This window comes from Anolis sagrei, chromosome 2 (assembly GCF_037176765.1).
Source record: "Anolis sagrei isolate rAnoSag1 chromosome 2, rAnoSag1.mat, whole genome shotgun sequence".
NCBI classification, from domain to species: domain Eukaryota; kingdom Metazoa; phylum Chordata; class Lepidosauria; order Squamata; family Dactyloidae; genus Anolis; species Anolis sagrei.
Window position 1 is genome coordinate 111,963,363 of NC_090022.1, and position 22,911 is coordinate 111,986,273.

General features: G+C 42.3%; 1 protein-coding gene across 1 annotated transcript in view; it reads right to left on the bottom strand.

Annotated features, from left to right (window-relative positions):
- NACC1 (nucleus accumbens associated 1) overlaps positions 1-22,001 on the bottom strand; it is a 34,803-nt gene extending 12,802 nt beyond the window's left edge. Inside the window, 4 exon segments of the mRNA XM_067463745.1 lie at positions 2,875-3,081; positions 3,113-3,167; positions 3,170-3,898; positions 21,736-22,001. Of these exon segments, the coding sequence (XP_067319846.1) occupies positions 2,875-3,081; positions 3,113-3,167; positions 3,170-3,865 (958 nt within the window). The 5' untranslated portion in view covers positions 3,866-3,898; positions 21,736-22,001.
- Positions 22,002-22,911: the final 910 nt, after the last annotated feature.

A 22,911-nucleotide genomic window follows, 5' to 3' on the forward strand; every position in this document is an offset into this window, starting at 1 on the left:
TCAGGCAGGATCTTTCTCTGTTCTGCCAATCTCAAAAGAAAGTATAACAGACAGAGGAAAGAGCTTTCTTGGTGGCTGCTTCCAGGTTCTGGAAATCCCTGACAAGGAGGGTACGCTAGTCCTTTCTCTGTTGTGTTTTTGACAATTAATGATTTTCTCTATTCAGACACATTTCTGTGACATTTAAGTCATGCTACAGTTGAAGAGGGCTTCTGTTTCATTATGTTCCTGTTTCTCACTATATTTTTAAGATACGGTTTTCATGGTTGAAATATATTTACTTCTATTTAAATATTGCTATTATTAGCAATCTCAAATGCCTTTTTAGTAGGCAGAATGGATATAAATGTAGGTTGTTGTAGGTTTTTTGGGCTGTATGGCCATGTTCTAGAAGCATTCTCTCCTGATGTTTCGCCTGCCTCTATGGCAGGCATCCTCAGAGGTTGTGAGGTCAGGAGAGAATGCTTCTAGAACATGGCCATATAGCCCGAAAAACGTATAACAACCCAGTGATTCCGGCCATGAAAGCCTTCAACAATACATTGATATAAAGGTAATTCATGAATTACGTAAGATCACATAAAAGGCTTTCACCCATACTACATGGTTGGAAGCTGTGTGCATATACTGACTAGGGTTGGGTGGGAGGTTAACCCATCTCACATTTTTGGTGGTATTTTTCAAGAGGCCTCACAAACACTTGGTTATCTTTAAGACAATCTCATAGAATAACATTAAAGACTGGGGGAAGGTTACATGATGTCAGAAACCACACCTTTCTCATGACCCTATACCATGATGGTGGCTGAAGTGAGACCTGAGATGCCATAGGCCATAGTGTATTTTGTTCTTAAAAACCTATACCTGTATACTGTTTCCCAGAAGGCTTCGACGTGGAACACAACAGAGAACCATCTAAAACTAATGAAAACAAAACAACGATTACATAGAGGCAGAACTGACTCTGCAACAACTCAGGAATGAAAGGTTCTTTAGAAATGTTTTCAAAAGTGCCTCCTAATGGATAGCAAGCAGGATATTAAATATGCATGTGCAGAAGGATCTCCAAAATGTATTTACTCTCTTCAGCAGTAGTCCCATGTAAAAAACAGCTGTCTGGAAAGTCACCAATGCATAAATGACAGTCCTGAAAGAGTTTGGGAGGGTCACGTTTTTGGACCACTGCTCCTAGAACCCCGCACTTAGCACGGTTGCTGTCCTTGCTGGATGGAGAATTCTAGAAAGTGTGGTCCAACACGAAAAATTCTTCCAACCCTTAGGTCTCTATGCAGGTAACCATCTTGCTACTATTGCATTTCTGAAAACAGGTACAGGTACAGCATCCCACATCTGGAATTCCAAAATACTCCAAAATGTGAAATTGTCCACCTGGCTGGCTGAGTAAGTGGTAGTTTTGCTGTCTGATGACTCAATGTACACAAACTTTATGTCATACACAAAATTATTTAAAAGGTTGTATAACATTACCCTCAGGTTATGTGTATAAGGTACAGGTAGGCATAAATGAATTTTGTGTTTGGACCTGGGTTCCATTCCTAGATATCTAATTATACTCACATAGGCAAATATAGGCATTCTAAAATCTGAATTTTTTTTAAATACTTCTTGTTCCAAGCATTTTAGATATGAGATAATCAACCTGCACTTACAGACCACATTTCAGAAGAAAGTCTGATTATTTCATCATCAGGAATTTGGGTTAGAAGAAACAGAAAGGTATGAGGGGTGTAAAAATCACTAATGGTCACAGTTACTGCAAGAACATGAGAAAAATTAACAGTAAAATCATCCAGCAAACCCACTTTGTTCACTCACAGTCATGCTATTATGTTTCATAGACATTTTCTCTCTTCTCTAAATCAAAACTTTGTAGTTGGGTCTAGAAACAACCATTTAGTTTAGTAGATGACCAAGGTCTGACTCTGAGGTTATTAGAATGTAGAACTAAATGGTTGCCAGGTATTTTTCCCATTCAATATTAAACAAGTGCGTGAAAGATTTACAGTACCTTTTGGAACTAAAACTCCCAGAATTTTTTAGCCAGCATGGCAAGTTTGTCTGACTTAATACTGATAGTAAGCTCACTTTTCAGGCATTTTAAAGTCATATTACAGAAGGTGTTGCTAAATGTTGACCTTTCACATATATCCACTTCAGCTACAAAGTATGCACCAGTGTTATATATGCCTTAATTTTTACACTGTGTGAACACTAATGTAAACAAAGCAGAACCCAAAGCTAAGGGAAGCTCTCTGCAGTACATTTTTGTACAAAGGCATGTGGGAACAAGGACGTACATTTGCTTGGTATGTGACATGGTACAAATGGACATGACTAGTATTCACCATGCACATGTCTCTACCATAAAATTTCACAAGATCACAATGACAAGCTGAGCAGATCTAATTCCAATACAGTGATCCTTCTTGGCCCTCCAGTGTGACTCAATGGTCAACTTTCAGCAGATCACATTGGAGAACCTAGAGACTTCTAGAAAGAACACTTCTCTAAGCATTTCTAGGTCCTCCATCTTGATGGTATGGTCAACGTCTTGCAGAAGCTGACTATAGAGTTGCACTGGATGACTTAAATAAATTCCTAGAGCGGTGTTTCCTCGGCTAATAACGACATGGTTTCTACTTTCCTGTGCCATGACCTCGATAAAAGCTTACTGTACTCGTTCCCAAGCTTTCAAGCCCTCTCTCACACCTCAGCTCCAACCAGATGGTGATTTTAAAAAGCTAACTAACTACCAGTAAATACACAAACACATAGATGAAACAGTTTCCATATTTCCTTCCTTTTAAGGAAAGCAGGAATACCACTCACTGGCAACTCACATTTGCCACTCACCTGTTTGTCCTACATTCATCATGCTGTACATAGTGTACATATTGCAGATCTGTCGGTACTGCTCGTCGGAGCCCTCCTCGGGAGGATCCTCCTCTTCATCCTCCTCGTTGTGATAAGAACTGGGGCTGTCACTGGTATAGGCACTGGAGGTGCCTGGGCTGGTCTGGTCTGAAGTGCTGGGGCCACTGACCACGCCTGCCCCTCCACCTCCTCCTGTTAGGGCCCCCTGCTGCTGTACCTGTTGCTGTTGTACCTGCTGCTGCTGCTGGGCCTGTTGCTGCTGTTGTTGGACCTGTTGTTGTTGTTGCTGCTGCTGCTGCTGCTGGGCCTGTCGGTTGCCACTCAAATCCTGCTGGGAGGAGATCTTGGCCATTTTGCGGCTGCCGTTACTACCACCGCCGCCGCCACCTCCCCCTTCTTTCTGGCTGCTTTCCCAGAGCCTCTTAACCACAAATGTGCACTGGACAGAGTCCGAGTCCTGCTGCTCTGTCTTTACGCGGGAGACCAGGGGCAGGGGAGTATTGCCGGAGGGCCAGGTGGATGTCTGTGCCACAGGGCTTTGTGGCTCCGAGGATGGTGTCTCCTCTGTGTGCAAGCCCTGGGAGTCACAACTGGGCGAGCTGACCTTCAGGAAGAACTCAGTCCCCTTCTCCATGATCTCCTGGATCTGCAGGAATCCTGCTGTGTACATGAGCAGGAACTGGTCGCCCACATTCATGCTGAGACGACCAGTGTAGCAGAAGCTGAGGATCTGCTGGAAGGACTGGGGCTGCACAGCACCCGGGAGCTCCACTACTGTGCTCTTGCTGTTGTTGAAAAGGTCCCGGAAGTAGCAGCTGCTGGCAGCCAGCACAGCCCGGTGTGCCTTGAAAGCATGGCCTTTCACCACGACAGAGACATCACAGTATAGGCCTTGCAACCGCTGCTCATTCAGGCACTCCAGGATGCTGTTACCAAAGTTGGGGATCTCCATCTGGAGAATCTGAGCCATCCTCTCCTTCACCTCCTCACTTGGATGGGTGCACTAGAAAGGGAACAAGGAACCACAGAGGTTGGATATAGCACATATCAAGAAAGAGTCAAAGAGAGCCAACAATAAGACCTAGGGAGTGGGAGAGAAGAAGAAGAAGAGAAAGTCAACCGTTCTATTTTATCATGCAGTTGCTTTCCTTTCAGGAGCAGAAAAAAATTATCACAAATGGCAGCAGAGAAGATGAACTATACAGTCTACCTTATTGATCATCGGATGTGCTACATCTGAAAAAGGCACCATTATACAGGGTTAGTCAAAATGCATAGGCCAATAAGCCATTCAATTGAATGGCTTATTGGCCTATGCATTTTGACTAACCCTGTATTATACCAGTTAAAGTATGCAGAAATGTTTGATATACCAAGCATGAGACTGCAGGATGGCCAACATAATTATTACAGGACTAACCGTGAAATCACTCGGACAAGTGTGAGAGTTTAATGTTTAAAAGCATTGAAATAAAATAAAAGAGAATAATAATGTGTCATTTTACACAGCTTTATGGTTTTTGAAAAAGTAGAAAATGTAAGAAGTAGATAATGCAGAAAGAAGACAAAATGTTTACTTTAGTGTGGAGAAAGCTATGCAGAGAGCCAAGTGGAGAGAAAACCTATTGTTAATCACACGGAGCTCACAATTGTCTGGACAGCACCAGGTGATATGTCTGATATAATGGAATTTATTATGAAGCATACACATTTATTTTTTGGCCTGACGGGGGGAAGTACAGCATATTGAGCAGAAGGCCTGAAGACTCAGGTTAAAATTTCTTAAGCAACACTCTTCTGTTCCTGCCTTTGAAAGACAAAACTAATTGTCTTGTCTATTAGACAAAAGCACTCGCTATACTTTAAGCATTTCTTAAATATTTCTTGTTGTTACAATTCAGACCATACAAAATGCTACAGCTGTGGATCCATCAGCAAGTTAATGTAACCTGCTTATGATTGCTGGTAATATATTATGTCCTCTGTTTGTGCTTTTGCTTATATATGTGTTATGATTTCATTTTGTTAGGAGCCCCCGGTGGCACAATGAGTTAAACCCTTGTGCTGGCAGGACTGAAGACTGACAGGTTGCAGGTTCAAGTCTGGGGAGAGCGCAGATGAGTTCCCTCTGTTAGCTCCAGCTCCCCATGCAAGGACATGAGAGAAGCCTCCCACAAGGATGGTAAAACATCAAAATATCCGGGCGTCCCCTGGGCAATGTCCTTGCAGATGGCCAATTATCTCACACCAAAAGCAACTTGCATTTTCTCAAGTCGCCCTGACACGAGTGTGTGTGTGTGTATGTATGTGTGTGTGTGTATGTGTGTGTGTATATATATATATATATAAAATTAATTTTGTTGTAAGCCGCCCAAGTCCTTTTGGGGAGGGGGTGGGATATAAATAAAGTTTATCATCATCATCATCATTTAGTTTAGTACCAAACCAAAGAAAAAAACTGTATCTCAAAAAGCTGGGCTGAAAAATGGGACTGCACATTTCGACAAAGTAAGCTCTTTTGTGGAAGCTATCAATAGATAGCAAGCGCTATTTTGTAAGCTTAAACGTCAAGTAACTGCTCTTTACACAGCTTGAATCACAGCATTGTAGCAACAGAAGGGAAGCCAGAAGGCCATTTAAATTCAGCCTGATGCCTGGAAGCGGGGGATTCCCAACATCCATCCTGCTGTAAGGCTGAGACTGAGCAAAGAAGTGACCGACAACAAGCTCACACATATGTTCTCCCTTTAGTATCTCACAAATAAAATATCTAGAAAAAAAATAACTACACTCCTCCTCTGCCCCTGAGAATTAAGTCTATGTAGAGCAAATTACCAAAGCTTTAGTTTATCCCCTTGCTCAGGACTAAAAGATCTCCCTCTTTGAGAATTTGTAATGGGAAAAGTGTTGGTATTGAAAACATCCAAAGATCAGCATAGCTTCAAATATCAAGCCATGATCCCACAAATCCAAATGTCCCTAAGGGGTCAGCTCCCTGGAGTTTCCAATGGGGCTATTTTTCAATGGCTTTATAACTGGCTTTTATTATGGCTTGATCTCTTTTTTTTGCATTTTTCTGTTCTTGGTTTCTGTGAGGAAAGCTGAAAGTGTAAATGGATGGCAAGACAAGATAAGTAAAGCTACACTAGAACTGCTTGCAAGCAGTGAGTAAGTTTTGTAACAATAAATCAAGAGACTTCCACCAACCATCCCCAATGGGCATGTGCTTTAACGGTCCTTCAAGGCGGAAACATTGATTTTTGGGCTCATATTCCACACCCAGGTTTAATTCAATGCCACAATTCTTCCTAGCCAGCTGGTAATCTTTTCCCATTGTTCTTGGCTCCACATAAGGTTTTTCCCGATGCACTTACTACCATAAACAAGCAGCAATCCATCTCAAAACCACCAGTCAGCAAAAAATATTAGATTGGGGGCACACACATATCCAAGACAAATACACCAATACAGAGCTGCCAATAATCCAGAGCTGTGTACAAGCATGCAAGTGTACACAAAGAATATAACTTACATACACATACAGACGAGAGTAGTTTTTGCACTATAAGAAATGGCCTCTTCTTATTTGCTAAGAAGCTTCAAAAAGAGTATCTGTCTCTTACCGCATAAGGCTCAGCTTGGTGGTGACTGGCAATGAGAAAGCCCACTCCTCGCAGGGCACTCTCATTTTTTAATCTACGCTTTTTATACCTGTTGTGATTTTAACAAGCTTCACTGCATCATAGCTAAATGTGAAGCTTCACAGAAAAGACATTTTGATATTGTGAAACACTGCAAAATAGAGTATAGTTTTTGTATTAGACTGGAATCCACAGACTAAAATGAGAATAATTATTCCACATGTAATAAATAGGCTGCAATTCAGCAATATTGATCTGCAAATGCACGGAGACCTTTCAGCTCTGCAGTCTACATAGGAAGGAAGAAAGGCCCTCTGTGACACTATGCATAATTTTCCCCAGCAAAGAGTCGAGCATAGCATCATGGGTAGTGTCTGCTTAAGACAAACATTATGCGGATTAGAGATAAGAAATGGCATGAATTTAAATGAATGCTTTTGCAAAAAAGACAGAGAAAACAGTCACGTGCTTTCTATGACTTCAGATGTGCCAACTGTGGGAGGCAGGTTAGTGCTGGGTGGAATGTTAACTGCTAAAAATGAATCTACTCTTTTTACTAAGGAGAAGGGGTACTTTGTCCTGACAGGGATCATGTTTTTCCAACAGCTGCCTTTAAAAACCTATCTGTCACAAAGCACCCTGAGTGGAGATATGTAGTGTGACGAATAATGATATGAAGCTAGCAGCAGAGAGGGCAAATCCTGAGGCCTGAAGGCACAGCATGGTGACTATTGCTTTCAAGAATCCACACAAACGTAGGTTGGATGTCATTTCAAGAGGGGTTGAGCAGAACAACACAACAATAACTACTGTATACTTCCCCATAGAGTTTTGCATTCAAGTTGTGGGGCTAGGCTTGACTAAACCTTGATCTCACACACACACACACTTACTTTTTGAACATTTCTGTTTCTGAACAAAACTTTAGATTTTGTAGTTCTTTATAGTTAACATGATCTCTATAGTGTTGCAGTGGGTTAAACTGCTAAGCTGTTGTACTTGCTGATCGAAAGGTCTATGATTCAAATCCAGGGAGTGGGGTGAGCTCCCACTGTTAGCCCCAACTTCTGCCACCCTAGCAGTTTGAAAACATGCAAATGTGAGTAGATCAATAGTAGATACAATATGTCCTAAACCCACTAAACTATCCCCTTATGCCCAAGTCTGGTGGCTGACACTATCTCATTAACCATGTTGAATGAATTTTATTATTATGGTCAAAGATCCTGAAAGGGTTCAACATAGTCCTATGCTTTCCCTCCGTTCATCTATTTAGATATGCAGACAAAGCAATGAGAAAGTGGAAGGTCAAAGCTTGTTCCTCTGAAACCCATAAATGGCATCCTGAAGGAGGGCTGAATGGAAGTATGGGAGGTTTATGCAAAATATTACCAAATATCCCATTATACAGCTTGCCTGCAGACAAGTACATGGGGAAAGGGTAAAAATTGGAGTTTTATTAAGCCCTATCTCAATCATTTGAAGTACAAACAGATCTTTCCTCAAAGTAGTAATGTATGTACACATGTAAAGGACCACAAATTTTAGTTTAAAAAATCAACCCCAAAACCTGGGCCGACTATATCTTAATTTTTATCAAAAAAGAAACAATCTGTTTCTCTAAATAGAGTGGCAAAATTTGAGAACTTAGTCTCAGAGAACCTAAAAAAAGGAGTGACACCCTACTTTTTCTCCCAAGGTGCTGCTTCTGGCTTTTTAAAAACTCTGGGTGGGAAAATGGCAGCAGTGGCCAGGAGCACCTTGCCCCCTGAGATGGCACTGGTGCCTTCCCTTCTCTGTGGGATGGCCCTCGACTTACCCGACGGTCATATTGAATTCCATAATTTTGGACCCCAAGCCTGCCTTTGACTTATATGTGAGGTAGATTTATACATGAGTAGATATGGGATCCGGTTTCTAAATTTTCTCTGTTATCCCTGGAGATAAATGAGCTAGGTTCTACTCTTCTAGCCTGCTGGGAAGGTGATCAGATTTAAATATGTTATCTCATACTAAGAAGCAATTATTTGAAAGTATGCTATAGCACAGCAAGAACCAGTAAGTAGTTTTAGTAGAATTTTAAAATATGGAAATATTTGAAATATTTAAGACCAGCACTCAAAGGAGAATTACTTCCAAATCAATGTGCCTAGAATGAGAGTGCCAGTTCCCCGTTGCAAGGCTCATAAATCCTTCAGAGAATGCAATGTCTGTATGAAGCAGTATGCTGCATTTTTAAAACGCCTCTAATCAAATAAATATTGTTCACATACTGGCTTATATGATGAACAATTTCTACAGTCTTCATGTTCTTTTATGTATTGACATGCTTCATAATTTATAATAATACATGAAGTATAAAGCTGGTGAATATGACCATCTTATGATCTGTATTCTGTAAAATTGCAATTTAGCATCACATTTGAAGAGACATGCATTCTTAGGCATTTTATTTAGTTTCAGAAAAGGAATACATTCATTTACAAAACAGGGAGAATGTGCAGTACTTTGCAAAATATAAAATAATGACTATGAAAGTAATGTTGAAAAAAATTAGTTAGCTGTTAATACTACTGTACTTCATTCAATTATACCTGATATTTGGTTATAAGATATGCCTATCATGGAATCTAATGCAAATACATGAGTACAAAAGTATATTGTTGCTAAATGGTTTAACCTGCTTAGTTAACTTTTTTATAGAGAATGATTAAGGGGAAAATCTTAATTTGAAGACATGGCATAAGCTGATGATTATTCTTACAACACAATCCTAGCAAACAGACATCTGCCAAACAAAAAGCAGAAGAGAGCATTATATTGGTGTCCAGATGTTGCTGGGCTACAATTCTCAGAAGCTCTGGCTAGCACAACTAATAATGAAACATGCTGGGAGTGACAGCTCAATATTTGGAAGCTCACATGAAATTTTCTTCCCTGTTGCAGGACAGAAGAGGAAGAGAAGGAAGTATCTCAGACCTCATGAAAGTATGAATGCAGAAACGATGAACACTAACACAGAAATAATCTAAAGGACTTCTGTAGCTTAACATTCTTACAGGTGTAAGTTGTTGTTGGCTCTCTTTTTTAAAAAATCAAATGAAGGACATATGCAAGTAGAAATCTGATGCCCTCCAGATATTTTGGACGGCAACCCCCAGACCATGGGCTACTTGGCCTAGTCAGTGCTTATTGGAGTTTCAGTCTAAAACATACGAAGAACGACAGAAGAATCTTTACGGAGGGTCATAAAAGTGAAATGTATGTATATGTGAATGAATCAAAATAAATAAAGCAAAATCTACGTGCCACAGACTACTGTACATAGCTTAGTATAAGTTATGAGTGAGGTGATCCAGACACAGTGCCCCTTTTACACTACGTAAATGCCCTCCAAAACACATAGGTGTTTTGGAGGCATTTGAGTGTCTAGTGGATACAGTTACTGAGCTAATCAAGTGGGCCTGTTACTACCCACATGGATACCACAGCCTTGCTTTGGCTTCAGTGGGAACTACAGTACAGGCAAGGCCTCTAGATAAAGAAGACTGATTGTACATACCATTTTTTCTCTTTCATTTAAGTTAACCATTTTCCATGCTAGTTTAAATATAACATTCATGAAGTTTAGACACTTAAACCTACACTTTTCAATAAGAAATAATAGCCATTTTGAATGTTGGCTGTTTTCCCACTAAGATGGTTGCCACTGTTTTTATACTAGAGGGATACAGATACAATGCAGGAGGCAGAAACGGATAGAATGTACCCCATATTGGCAATGAATCTAGAAATCGTAATGGATTTACTTCAAGTAGAGTCTCTATTTCCTCAGAATTAAGAAGGGAGAGCCAAGATTACAGATATTATTCCTTTCTTGCATATCTGTTTCTAAACAGCATATTCCATAGTGATGGGCATCTAAGCAGTATAACCGCAGTGCAATTCAGCTGCTGCTTTCTGGAATAGCCCTTGTTAGAGGCAGGTTCAACAATTCACAGAACATTTTGGACCAAGCTGAAAGTGAACTCTGGGGTGGAGGCAGGGAGGAAAGGCAGCTTCTTGCTCTACTCATGAACATGTCAGAAGTACCACTGCTGCTCAGAGTTCAATTAAATATCTTACTATTTAAAGAGCCCTTGTATTTAATGCCTAGGCTCTAGAACTCCTGCCTCTATCTCTGCCTGAACTAGGAAAAACAATTCAGCTGCTTCTGCATCCCAATGGTGTATTATATCATGAGCAAAGACCTGCCACAAAGAGCATAAATAACATTGCAAAATCAGAAGCATCTTAGATGAGCTACGAGAAATTGCTTGGATCATTTATTACAAGACACACATAACAAGCACAGATGCCTTCTCAAGAGAGCTGCAACAGCTAACAGCAGTTGCTTCCTCCAGTAGAGTCCCATCAGAAACTGGAGTCCTCCTCTGCAGGGATCTGCCCCAGATCAGACTTTTCAATTGAAGGGACACTCAGCCATTTCTCCCTCTATCACCTTCACCTCTCTCTCTTTTTCAAAAAATGAAGGAAGAGGTTGCTTTAGAAGAAGTTATTAATAGCAGCAGTATCACTCCATGCTGACAGTGGGTGCTTTACTTAAGAAGTACTCAACAGCCACACCGCTTCTCTCTGGGTAGGCAAATCCACAGTGCACTCCTTATTTCAAATGAGAGCCTTCTGCTCTTGAGTACGACCCCTCCCTTCACCTTTACTGGGGTGCAGAAGGGGCAAAGTGCATCAGTAAGGGACACCTAGTTTTAAGTGACATTTTACTATAGAACATAAGATTTCAGGTACTCAAAACTAAATGCAATGTGGAGTTTTGTGATCCATGTGATTTTTTTTCTTTTACAGAAAAAAATGCTCCTTACTATGGTTGCTTTCTGGAAGAAAATCATTCTTCCTCCCTACTACTATTTATTTACCCCATTGAGAAAAACTTCTAGGCGCTAAGCAATTACAAAACTCCTTTGTCATGTCTTTTCTAATCTGACCCTGAAGATGCAGGCTTTCCCCAGCTTTGGAGCAGAGGCCCACAGCTTGACTACAGCACAGAGGCCCACACTTTCTCTAGACAGATAGTCTTGTGCTCTACTATGCCTGTCAATAATGATATTCGCGCCCTGTTCACCTCAACAGTTATAAGCATCAAGCACTCTCAGACTGCATACTAGGTCCATTCCGCCTTGGCCGAGTTAGTGCTTGGTTTCCCTGCAGATGTTGTGACAAATGGTACCACCAATATAGTACTAGGAAGACATGGATAGGGGGAGTGAAAGGGGAGAGTAGAGCTCATCAGCTTGTTATCCACTCAGTCTCAACTAACAGCTGTCAAGCAGGCCCAACTCACATGTCATCCTAGAACAGAGACTCCTTCAGCAGAAGAAAGTCACTCTCTATCACTCTTTGTCTGTGCCTTTGTTACAGTGTCACTCAAAAAGCCCCTGCTCTTTTGTCCCTTCATACTAGCCACCTGGCTCAGACATCTGATAGCATCCCATTCTTCAGAAGAGAAGGTGTAACAGAGCTAGTGGTCCAGGGAGGGATGAAGCAAGGAACAAAAGGCCAGGGGCGGCTGGGCAAAATCCCTGCAGATCACTGTCTGTGTTTGTTCTTATCCCAGTCTGATCAAGGGTTTGTTGCGTCTGGTAGCGCTCTGCACAGATATCAAGAGTCAGTAGGAATGCCATCCTAAACCTTAGGATATCAGTCTTACAGAAAAAGTTAGGCAGAAATATATTCTGTTAACTACCGAAGGGAGACGCACAGTTAAACCAGCTGAGAGCTTAAGAAGGAAGAACTGCTCAGAAAGACCACAGAGAGGCTGATTTTTATTTGCTCTCCTGTAACTGGTCCATCAAAGACCTTTATACCTGGGGGTAAATATGGAGATAAACTGTGGAGAAGCTTATCTCTTTTGAAATGCACACAAAATAATTGTAATGTTCTTTGTTGTATATATTTTCCCTCTTGCTTCCCCCTCCCCTCCCCCCAGGAGCTAAGAATGGAGTACATGAACAGAGATATGCATTCTTTCAGGTCTTGTATCTTCACAATTCCCTTCAATGTCAGTGATAGTTCCAAGGTTATCAACTGAGCTTTCTGGTAGAGAAGGGATTTGAACTCATGCCCAGCCCCATCCCAAGACTCCAGCCACTACATCACACTAGCTCTGATCTTGATGAAGCATGATCCTGTTTGGGAGGCCAACCATGGCAATCTCCAACATGTCACTGACATTAAGGACAAAATGTAGCAAAACTTCCTGTGCACACAGCTAACAGTGGCCTACCGGTTTCCATCCAATATGTTGTTCACTTTGGTGGCAAAATACTAATCTATTAAGGAAACCTTTATGGAGATATGGATGTGCTCTGGGAGCAACTCAATTTTAGAACGCACATTAATCAGGGTTCAGTAACCAAGCCCTGAGCTTAGGAAGTACTCAGACTGAAATAGCAGTGTCTTCCCCTTGCCCCACCACACAATGAGTCAAGCATATTTTAAATATCTCATTTGCAGATGACACCCTGATCAAGACTGCAATGTTCTCCATCAATTTCGCCGCCTGACTCTTGCAAAATTAAACTCATTTTCATCATGTTTAACTGAACCACAATACAGCAAATTCTTGACTTCAAAGCAGATAAGAAATGTCTCCTACTTCTCTTTGGAAGTGACCTGGTGAGTCCAAAGTAAACTAAATATTGCTGAGTTTTTAGGATTCACCTCATCCAGAGGCCAGATGACCAAAGCAGAAACCAGGCAGAAGGTCTATAGGGGGTCATTATATGATTTTAAATTCAGTAGGAAAGAATCAATGAACAGATAAACAGAGAAATGTTGCTGTCCTTCATGAAACATATTGTTGTGCAGTGGTTTGAGTGCTGGGTTAGGACCAAGCAGGATTCAAATCCTTGCTCAGCTGCAGAAATCCAGTGGGTGACCTTGGGCCAGTCTCTTTTTCTCAGAGGAAAACCATGACATCTCTCCCTCTTGACAGGAAAATCTCATTATTGCTTCAACTCAGGGTAACCACAAGTCATAAGTAACAAGCTACCTACCAAAGGGTCAAGCCTGCAAGGTATCTTGTCTACTTTAGGTAGGGTGAAAGATGAAGCAAGGAATGTGAAGGCCAGGCAATTGTTACATATATCTGCACTAATTCTTTAACCAGAACACAAAAGGATTTCCCCTCATCACTGCAGTCCCCCCCCCCCCCCATACTTCTGGTTTCTTATGTTGTGAAACGTATTGAAAGATTCTGTCCAGTCCAACATAATGTAACTCGAAAATCCGTTTTACAGCTCCTTTCAGCCTAAAAGACCTTCGAGCCATCTATCTCACACATTTGACCCTGGATGACTTGAACAGCACACCTGCCAAGTTACTTCCAAAACATTGTTGTGCCAAATGGTAAATATGGAGCCTATCTAATGTCGTAATTCAGAGACACAGCCCCATTAGTCCTTTTCAGCATAAAAAGCTGTAAAAGAATCTTGTAGCATCCTTGAGAGTGCCTAAGAGCCCTTCCACACAGCCCTATATCCCAGAATATCAAGGCCGAAAATCCCACAATATCTGCTTTGAACTGGGTTATCTGAGTCCACATTGTCATATATTCCAGTTCAAAGCAGATAATGTGGGATTTTCTGCCTTGATATTCTGGGATATAGGGCTGTGTGGAAGGGCCCTCAGAAAAAGACTCCATTCCACTCCATCAGACGCAGTTGCATCTCTCTAGCTACTGGATGCTCTATACAAATCTCTAAGAGAGGTTCATCCCCATCATTTCCTGCTTGCAAACTTTACAGAGGCATCTTGCTGGTGTTTGCTGAAGACAAAAAACTAGACCAGATATTTCTGTACTCTAATCAAGCACTCAAATTTGGGAATAAGGCTTACTGAACTGAGTGGATAATATTAGTGAATAAATAAGCAGAAGGCTGACATACAGAATAATGTCCATATCCATGGGATCAGTGCCTATTGTTTCATTTATGCACTTCTAGCATATTCTAATTTTTCCAGAGCAACTCTATGGTAGACTTGGGGTGGAAGCCCTTTATTTCAATTTGCTATTCTCTGTGATTTTGCATATCCACATGAAGTCCAAGAACATATTCCCTGCAGATACAGAGGCCATACAGACGTTACAAACTCCAGGTCCCTTCACACTGCCAAATATATTGGCAATCATTTATACATTTATTTTATTAGGATATTTATAATCCACCATCTATCAAAAGAAGGTTCCCAACCTTTTTTTTTGACCAGGGATCACTCTCCAACATTAGTACCAAAAGGATTTTTGGTTAACTTTAGATTCGGTTTGGTTATTTGGAGTGCTGATTCAGAAAACTGCACTGGAGAGACCACATCAGCTCTAGTTTCTAATACAGAACATGTCAACCAGTAGTCACCATTTGTTCACTGACAGAAAACCATATTTAATAATCTAGAGCTGATGTGGTCTATCCAATGCAATTTTCCGAATCAGCATCCCAAATAACCCCAGGAATAGGCTTAAAAATGAAGACACCAAGAAAAAAAATTTTTGGTTGGGTTGTGTTGTGTTGTTATCTGTGGATTTTGTTAGCGTTTGTATAAAAAAATGAGGGGGGGGGAGAGGGGGCTGAGGTTGAAAAAAATACAAAAAACGGAGCGCAAGACCCAAGAAACTGTCCCTAACAGTTTTCTCTCACCTCCTCACCACAGGCGCATGGCCACAAGGAAGGGGCCATGGTCCGCAGAGCATTGCAATAGTTCAGTAACAGTGATGCTGCAGACCATATTTTAGTTCTTGTGGACCTCTGTTGGTCCATGTACCACAGGTGGGGAACTACTAATCAAAAGAGTTTAGGGCTATGAATAATACATGTTTAAAATTAATTGGACTCAAACTTGTCCAAAGTTGTCAAGGCCCTTTACATATGTTGCTGGGATGCTGTAACCAGGACTACATATTTCCTGAAGTCTGAGCTAGTCTCTCTTCTTACATAATCAGCTGTGTCAATGCAACCAGGAAACTTTTTGTGTTCTGGCACTATGGCGACAGTGACCTTAGCAAATCCCAGAGGGAAAAGAATCTCTGCCTCCACTTGAAAGCTTAGAGGCTACTACTTAAAACCTCCTTTGTTTCCTTGTTATTGACAAAAAACATAAGGTGTAAGGAATCCAAGAACATAAATGGATTGGTAGTAAGTTTAGAAATATGAGAGCCTTCACCCTCATAATATCATTCTCTACATAACTGGCCTCATTATTATCTCTTAGCTTCCATGGCAATTTTCTTTCTGTTTTGTAAAACTAAAACAAAATGTCAGCAAGAAAATGAGACCTCCCATTTACACAGACTACATAATCTTTATGAAGACAAATGCCCCACTATGTGATGGACAAACACACTGTCTACCTCAATTTCTTCCTTGTAAAATCAAAGAGAATAGAATTAACAAGCCTTTGCAGCTGCAGTTTACTTTTGCATTCAAATGAAAACAAAAACCAAACTAGTTTGATAGGCCCAGAACCAGGGAAAATAACCAACCAGCAGACCTGGCAACTATTATGATTTGAAGGATTTATATCCGTTTTCTAATCTTGTTGGTTTACAATACATTTAAAACGTAACAAAAAAAGGTGAGCAGAGGCTTCCTCCAGATTTGTTCACAAAGCAGAGACAGTCTTGTCTTGTGATCTAACTTTGTTTATTGAGGTATTCACGTCTTTGGCACTACATCGTTACAGAGTTATAATTCCATTTAAATGGATGTGGTTTCATGCTATGGCCTCCTGGGATTTGCTGTGAAAGGAGAGGCCTTTAGTGTCCTCAGCCAGGAAGCTCCCTGAGGCCTCAAACTACACATCCCAGGATGCCACAAGATGGAACCATGGCAACTACAGTGGAATCATAGCAATGTAATTGCATAGTGTGAAAGGGTGCAGAGAACAAGAGAGCAACACATTAAAAATTACTACTTTTTAATCTATAGTACAAGCACATGCTGTTAAAAATGTTTTCTATCAGATCTATCCAGTCTATTTTGTTTCTTTGTTGACCACGGAGGAAAAGGAAGTGCTCTCTCCCTCCTCTGGCAGTCCCTCCATTCACCTTGCACAAAATCCCACATATTTGCCTATCTGAACTTCCTAATCATCAATGACAAAGAGAGCCATGAAATACCACTATATCTGTATTTCACTACTTAAGTCATCTGGGAATTGCAAACATCTCCTAAAGTAGAAGCTCTGCTCTTTAATTAGCAGATTGCAATATTCCTCTTTCTTTTCCTCTAAAGCCTATAACCACACACCATGCTCTTACACTAAAAAAAACCCCACGACTATTACTACATACTCATGTTATGTATATGTCACACTAGAAATCTTCTAAGAGGCTGGATCAGACCAAGGATAAGCTCAAGAGAATCCAAATCTGCTACAGGAAGCAACAATGGCTAATACTCCTCTATTTTTGGTATTGTTCTCAAGTTCTAGCAATTTTTAGAAGTGTGAAACTCTGCCCTGATCTGCTTAACAAACGTGTGATGATATTTTTATCACACACAAAACATTCTAGTCCTCATTTATATACCTTATTTATTTATTATGTTACCAGCAAAAAATATCATAGGAGAATCGTGAAAAAGAATTTATAAAGTTCATGTACATTTATGAAACCGCTAGTAACAATACGTGAAACAAGAAACAGCCTCCCTACTTCCATCATGAATCCACATACATGACTCATGTACTCATCATGGTGTTGTTAGTCTGTTTCAGTGGCTTTAATAGGTTTTACTTTCTCTTAAGATGAAAGGTATTCTCGCTCCTTCCCATCTTTTTTCTTTTCGGTTTTATAAGATGAAGTAGTCACAACTGATTACAACATTCAAATACACCTATAGTTTATTTTTTAGTAACAGTCATCACTAGATAACAATATTCACACATTCAAGTTACCTGAGACACCATTTGCCCTTACAGCCAGTGACAAGGAAATCAGTCTAAGGCTGAAATAAGGTTATCACTTAGTAGCTCCTACAACAGGTACTTGGCAGGCCCCTTCCAAGTGATGCTCAGTAATTTGGAACACTGCAAGTTCACAGAAACCATGGCTGCTAAATCAACAACTTTTGTTCTGTTTTGAATGTCTGAAACTTCTTCAGCAAACCTAAACAGAATGTATAATTCCTCCATGATTCAAGTGTTTATATAAGATTTTAAATATATATATTTAAATGATACAGTTGCCACAACCAAGAAATGAATACATGGGGATTTTTTTTATATGTTTTGGATTTGTTGTCTGTTCTGTACCCTCTTCAAAGCCTGGAGAACAGGAAGCAGGGCAGAGATTACTATAAAAAGATATGTGATCCAGAATACAACAGACTGCAAAGATGAACAGTCTGTTGATGGAATGAGCTGGGAGAACAGAATACAATTTCTGTGCACGGCAAAATGCTTTTTCTATGGCTGGGTAATCTCCCTTGCTCTTTAAATCTAAAACTGTCTCAGTGATGGTTAGGTTTACAAAGAACTAGGCAATAAAGAGCCCAGCAGTTTATCAAGAACTATCCAATAAGAGGCCGCCTTGATACAAGAAAGAGAAAATCTAATGACATTAGACTATGTGGTCTGGAAATAAACATGAGCATTAATTAATTAACTAATTAATCATTCTTCTAAATTATCCTTCCAGTTTTTCTGTGATATTTTACTCTCTAGAAACAGAATAAGGAACAACAAGAAACAGTGGACCTTGGCATTTGCATCCAGGACCTTCCATGGCGACCAAAATCCATGGATGTTCAAATCCCATTCCATACAATGACACAGTAAAATGGTCTCCCTTGTATAAAATGATAAAATCTATGTTTGTTTTTGGATTTTTAATTTTTTTTCAATCTATGGAAGGTTGAATGTATAGATATGGAAGGCTGATCATATTTTGCTATGCGTCTTCCACCATCACAGTCTCCATCCTGCAAAAGTCTTCTGCCAAGTGTATTTAACTATACAGCACAGTATTCTTCAAAATGACACCATTTAGGAAGTGTTTTACTACAGCTTCCATCATTCACAGCAAGATGGGCCATGGCATCAGGTTGGGGAAGGCTGATGATACATGTTGTTAAATATGTAAGAATTGAATTAAACCAGTTAGTCTGGGCCTGCTGAACCAGTTGCCAAATCTCTAGCCTGCTTGAACCACAACACTTTCTGTTTTGGATGAATACAGGCTACAGAAGGCGAAATGGCTTGCCTCCCAGACACCATGAAATTTGTTCTTTTTCTAACACAGTGAACCCATTGATAACATTTTGCACTCTGGCCTCCTATGCATGATACTATAAATCTCTGTAGAAAAACATAATGCAATTCCCTGTCTGTTTGGCCAGAAGTAAGTCCAAATGTACTCAGAGGGGCTCACCTCCAGGTGAATACACACAGGAATCTGACAGCTTTGAATTTATGGTCAACACAGCTGAAAACGACCTTGACTCATACTTTAAGAGACAAATCATTGAAGAAGTGCTAATATTTGGAAACACATCTACAAAATCCCAACCTTTTTTTTCAAAGTTAGTGAGAAATACATCTGAATCAACATACAGGTGTTTCCCAGAGAAGAAATTCCACTATACATTGATGTAGAACTCTTTACTAACAGAATCTGATTTGTGCTGCAACCTCGCAAAATAGTCTTGTTTTCTACAAAACACTCCAACTGAAATGCACAGCAATCAGTTCCTGGGGCAGAACTGCATTATCTAGCTCACATTTACTTGGGTTGCATCTATAGTGTAGAACAATTACAGTTCAATCCCACTTTAAATACCATAGCTCAATGGTATGGAATCCTGGGATTTGTAGTTTGATGAGTTACCAGCACTATTTGGCAAAGAAGGCTAAAGACCTGATAAAAAACAATCATCATGTTTCCATAGCAATAGAATTTAATGTGTAGTCATTCCACATTGTAGATGTCTCCATAATCCCAGGGTCCTTCCATAAAGCCATATAACCCAGAATATCAAGGCAGAAACTCCCACAATATCTGCTTTGAACTGGGTTCTCCTAGTCCACACTGCCATATATTCCAGTTCAAAGCAGATTCTGGGTTATATGACTGTGTGGAAACGCCCTAAATTTTGACTGGAATTTCCCAGTGTAGTCTTAACCTATACAGTAGCAGAAGCGATGCAATACTGTATAACAACTGTATGCCTGGAAACCTTCTCCAAAGCTGAATGAACACATTTATAGTACCACATACCCATCACCTCTACATTTCCAGGACTGCTTTGGGGCAAAACCACCAGAGGCTGCTCATGAAGAGTGCCCTTGCCAGTGAAAAATAACACTACAATTCTTCTCTGTCATGAAATCAGATATTACAAGGCAGTCGCTGAATCCTATGACAGAACAAACTTGGCAGTTGGAAAGGGCAAATAGGAATTCAGTAAGAAAAAACCGCCAAGACTTGAGAAAACAAACAACATATGGTGAAAACTGCACAGCAAATCATGGCTTACAACATTCGTTCATCATGAACTTGCATCGCCACCTCCACAGAAGCGTCTTTATGGAGACAAAACAATCCCCATATCGCATCCACACTATCTTCTCCCTGCCATACAAACACACCTTACAGCCATATTATCCCCCCCCCCCCACACACACACCTTGTGCATCAGGAGCAAAACCTTGAGTAAAATACTAATTGTATTGTCGAAGGCGTTCATGGCCAGAATCACTGGGTTATGAGTATTCCGGGCTGTATGGCCATGTTCCAGAAGCATTCTCTCATGACATTTCACCTGCATCTATAGCAGGCACCCTCAGAGGTTGTGAGGTCAGGAGAGCATGCTTCTTGGAATATGGCCCAGAAAACTCACAACCCCAAATAATCATTGCCTCACCAATTCCCAAAACAAGTTATGGTGAACTTTTCATTCCTCCAACCTCCCCTGCAAATTAGTTATTATGATTTCTTTGTGTACTGTATGTTGGCATTGAGTTTTTGCAAATTAGTATATTGTAAACAGTTTTGAATTCCCCTCCCCCCCCCCCTGGGTGAGAAAGGAGGTACATAAATGCAGTAAATAAATAAAAATAAATAAATGGGTGGCCATTTGTCGGGGGTGCTTTGAATGCAATTTTCCTGCTTCTGGAAGGGGGTTGGACTGGATGGTCCAAGAGGTTTCTTCCAACTCTAGGATTCTATGAAATAACGCCTTCAAGCCAGGAAGGAGGGACCTTGTTCGTGAGTGGGCCCCATCATTTGGGCAGTGGGTGTTTGCTCCCAAGCCAAGGCCCAGACCCGGAGTCCTCCCTTCAGCCCCAGCCTCCCTTGCCCCACAAACAAACCCCCAGAACAACTTCGCAAAGTTCCCCTTCTCTTGCTGCCAAGCCATCTTTCCTCCCATGATGATTGTGAGGGGCTGTAAGCCACACACACCCCCCGCAGGGTCTCAAGGAAGGCAACCTCCATCTATCAAGGGGGGGGGGGGAGAAGGGAGGGCCCCTCCCCCTGTGCAGGATGAAGGCACAAGACCTCTGGCCTCCTCTGCCCAAGCGGGCTGGTGCCTCACCAAAGTGCAACTCCTATGATTGCGGGGCAGTTCAAGTGGTACCAAACTGCGCTAATCCCACGGTGTGGGTGCACCCTGGCTCCCTCTGGGGCCCACCTTTCCCCGGTGGGCAGGGCGGCCGGGAGGACAAAGCCTCGGTCCGTCCTGAGGGAAAAGCCGGGCATTTGGGCAGGCCTGCCGGGGAGGAGGGCACGGAGGGGAGGGGAGAGGGGCCGGGTGGAAGAAGGGGCGGCAGAGGGGGCCCAACAGCGCTTCTCCCCGAAGGACTGGCCTCCCCCCTCCCTCCGCTGCCCAAGAGGCCTAGCCGGGGCGGAAAGGCCGGCACAAGCCCTCCTCCCTCCCGTCCCCTCTCCCTCTGGGCCTGGCCTCTCTCGGGGCGCCCCCTTGAGGGAGGGGCAAGGAGGGCCCCCCAGCCCTGGAAAGGCAAGAGCGGGCCCGGGCCGAGGAGGCCTTGCACAGGAGGGGGAGCCTGTTTTGGGGTGCGCCGGGAGGGGGCCAAGAAAGTGTCCCCCTGTGGCCCTGGGGGGAAAGGGGCCAAGGGGCGGCCTGGGTCACGGGGGGGGGGGCGAAAGGCCTGCGAGGGGGGGCATTACCTGTGCAAAGACCGGGGGGGAGGGAGGGAGGGAGGGAGGGAGGGGGCGGCGCTCAACGGAGGGGCTCTGCTCCCCAAGCCCTCCAAGCAGCGCTACCACCACCTCCAGCAGCAGCAGCAGCCATTCATTGTCGGCCAGGGAGGCTCAGCAGAGCGCCGAGATTATCGATGGGGCCGGCCTGCCTGCCCGCCCGCGGCCCGGAAAGAAGAAGAAGAAGAAGCAGCAGAAGAATGCGAAAAGGCCGAGAAGCCGCTCTCCTCCTCCGCCCCCCCCCCCCGCAGGCATGGCTAGCCGAGCCCCGAGACGGCGCGCGCTCCTCGCCTGGCCCCGCCCTCGCTCCCTCCCTCCTCCCCTCCCTTTCCTTGGCGACTGCGAAATCTCTGCTGCTGAACTTGCCGACTTTGTTCTCTTTGAGTTGGAAGCAAGTTTCCTCCCCCAGCAGGGAAGGGAAGAAGAGGCCATGAGGACATGGCGGAGACCCTGATACCTTTCCTCACTTGCGGGGTTTACACAGACACTCTGCCTTAAACAGGAGTCTCCCCCTCCCTCCCTCCTTCCCTCCTTCATTGACTGGAATGCATTCTCAGGCAAAATGGCCACATGAGTCACCCCTCAGGGACTTCCCATCAATCTGGCACTCTTATTCACTTATGTTTTCGTCTGGTTGGAATAAAGTCACTTTTGTGAGGCATTCCCCATCCACAAAGAGTTGCAACTCAACACATCCAGCCAGAAAGTGATACATTGTGGACTCTGGGAGCCCTTCCACACAGCCCCATATCCCAGGACATCAAGGCAGGAAATCCCACAATATCTACTTTGAACTGGGTTATCTGAGTCCACAATCAGATAATGTGGGTTTTTCAGCCTTGATATCCTGGGATATAGGGCTGTGTGGCAGGGCCCTTAGTGTGGACTCAAGATAACCCAGTTCAAAACAGATACTGTGGAATTTTCTGCCTTGATATTCTGGGATATGGGCCTGTGTGGAAGGGCCTTGGACTTGGCAAAAGGGCCCTCCACAACCCCGATGCACAGATCATCCCAAAATCCAGGCCCACACTTATGTCCTCATTATTTTGTTGTACCCTGTGTTTATTTAGTATTATTTTCTTTTCATATATGTTATTGTATTTCATTCATGAGGAGACAGCAAAGCCTAGAGAAGACAATTAT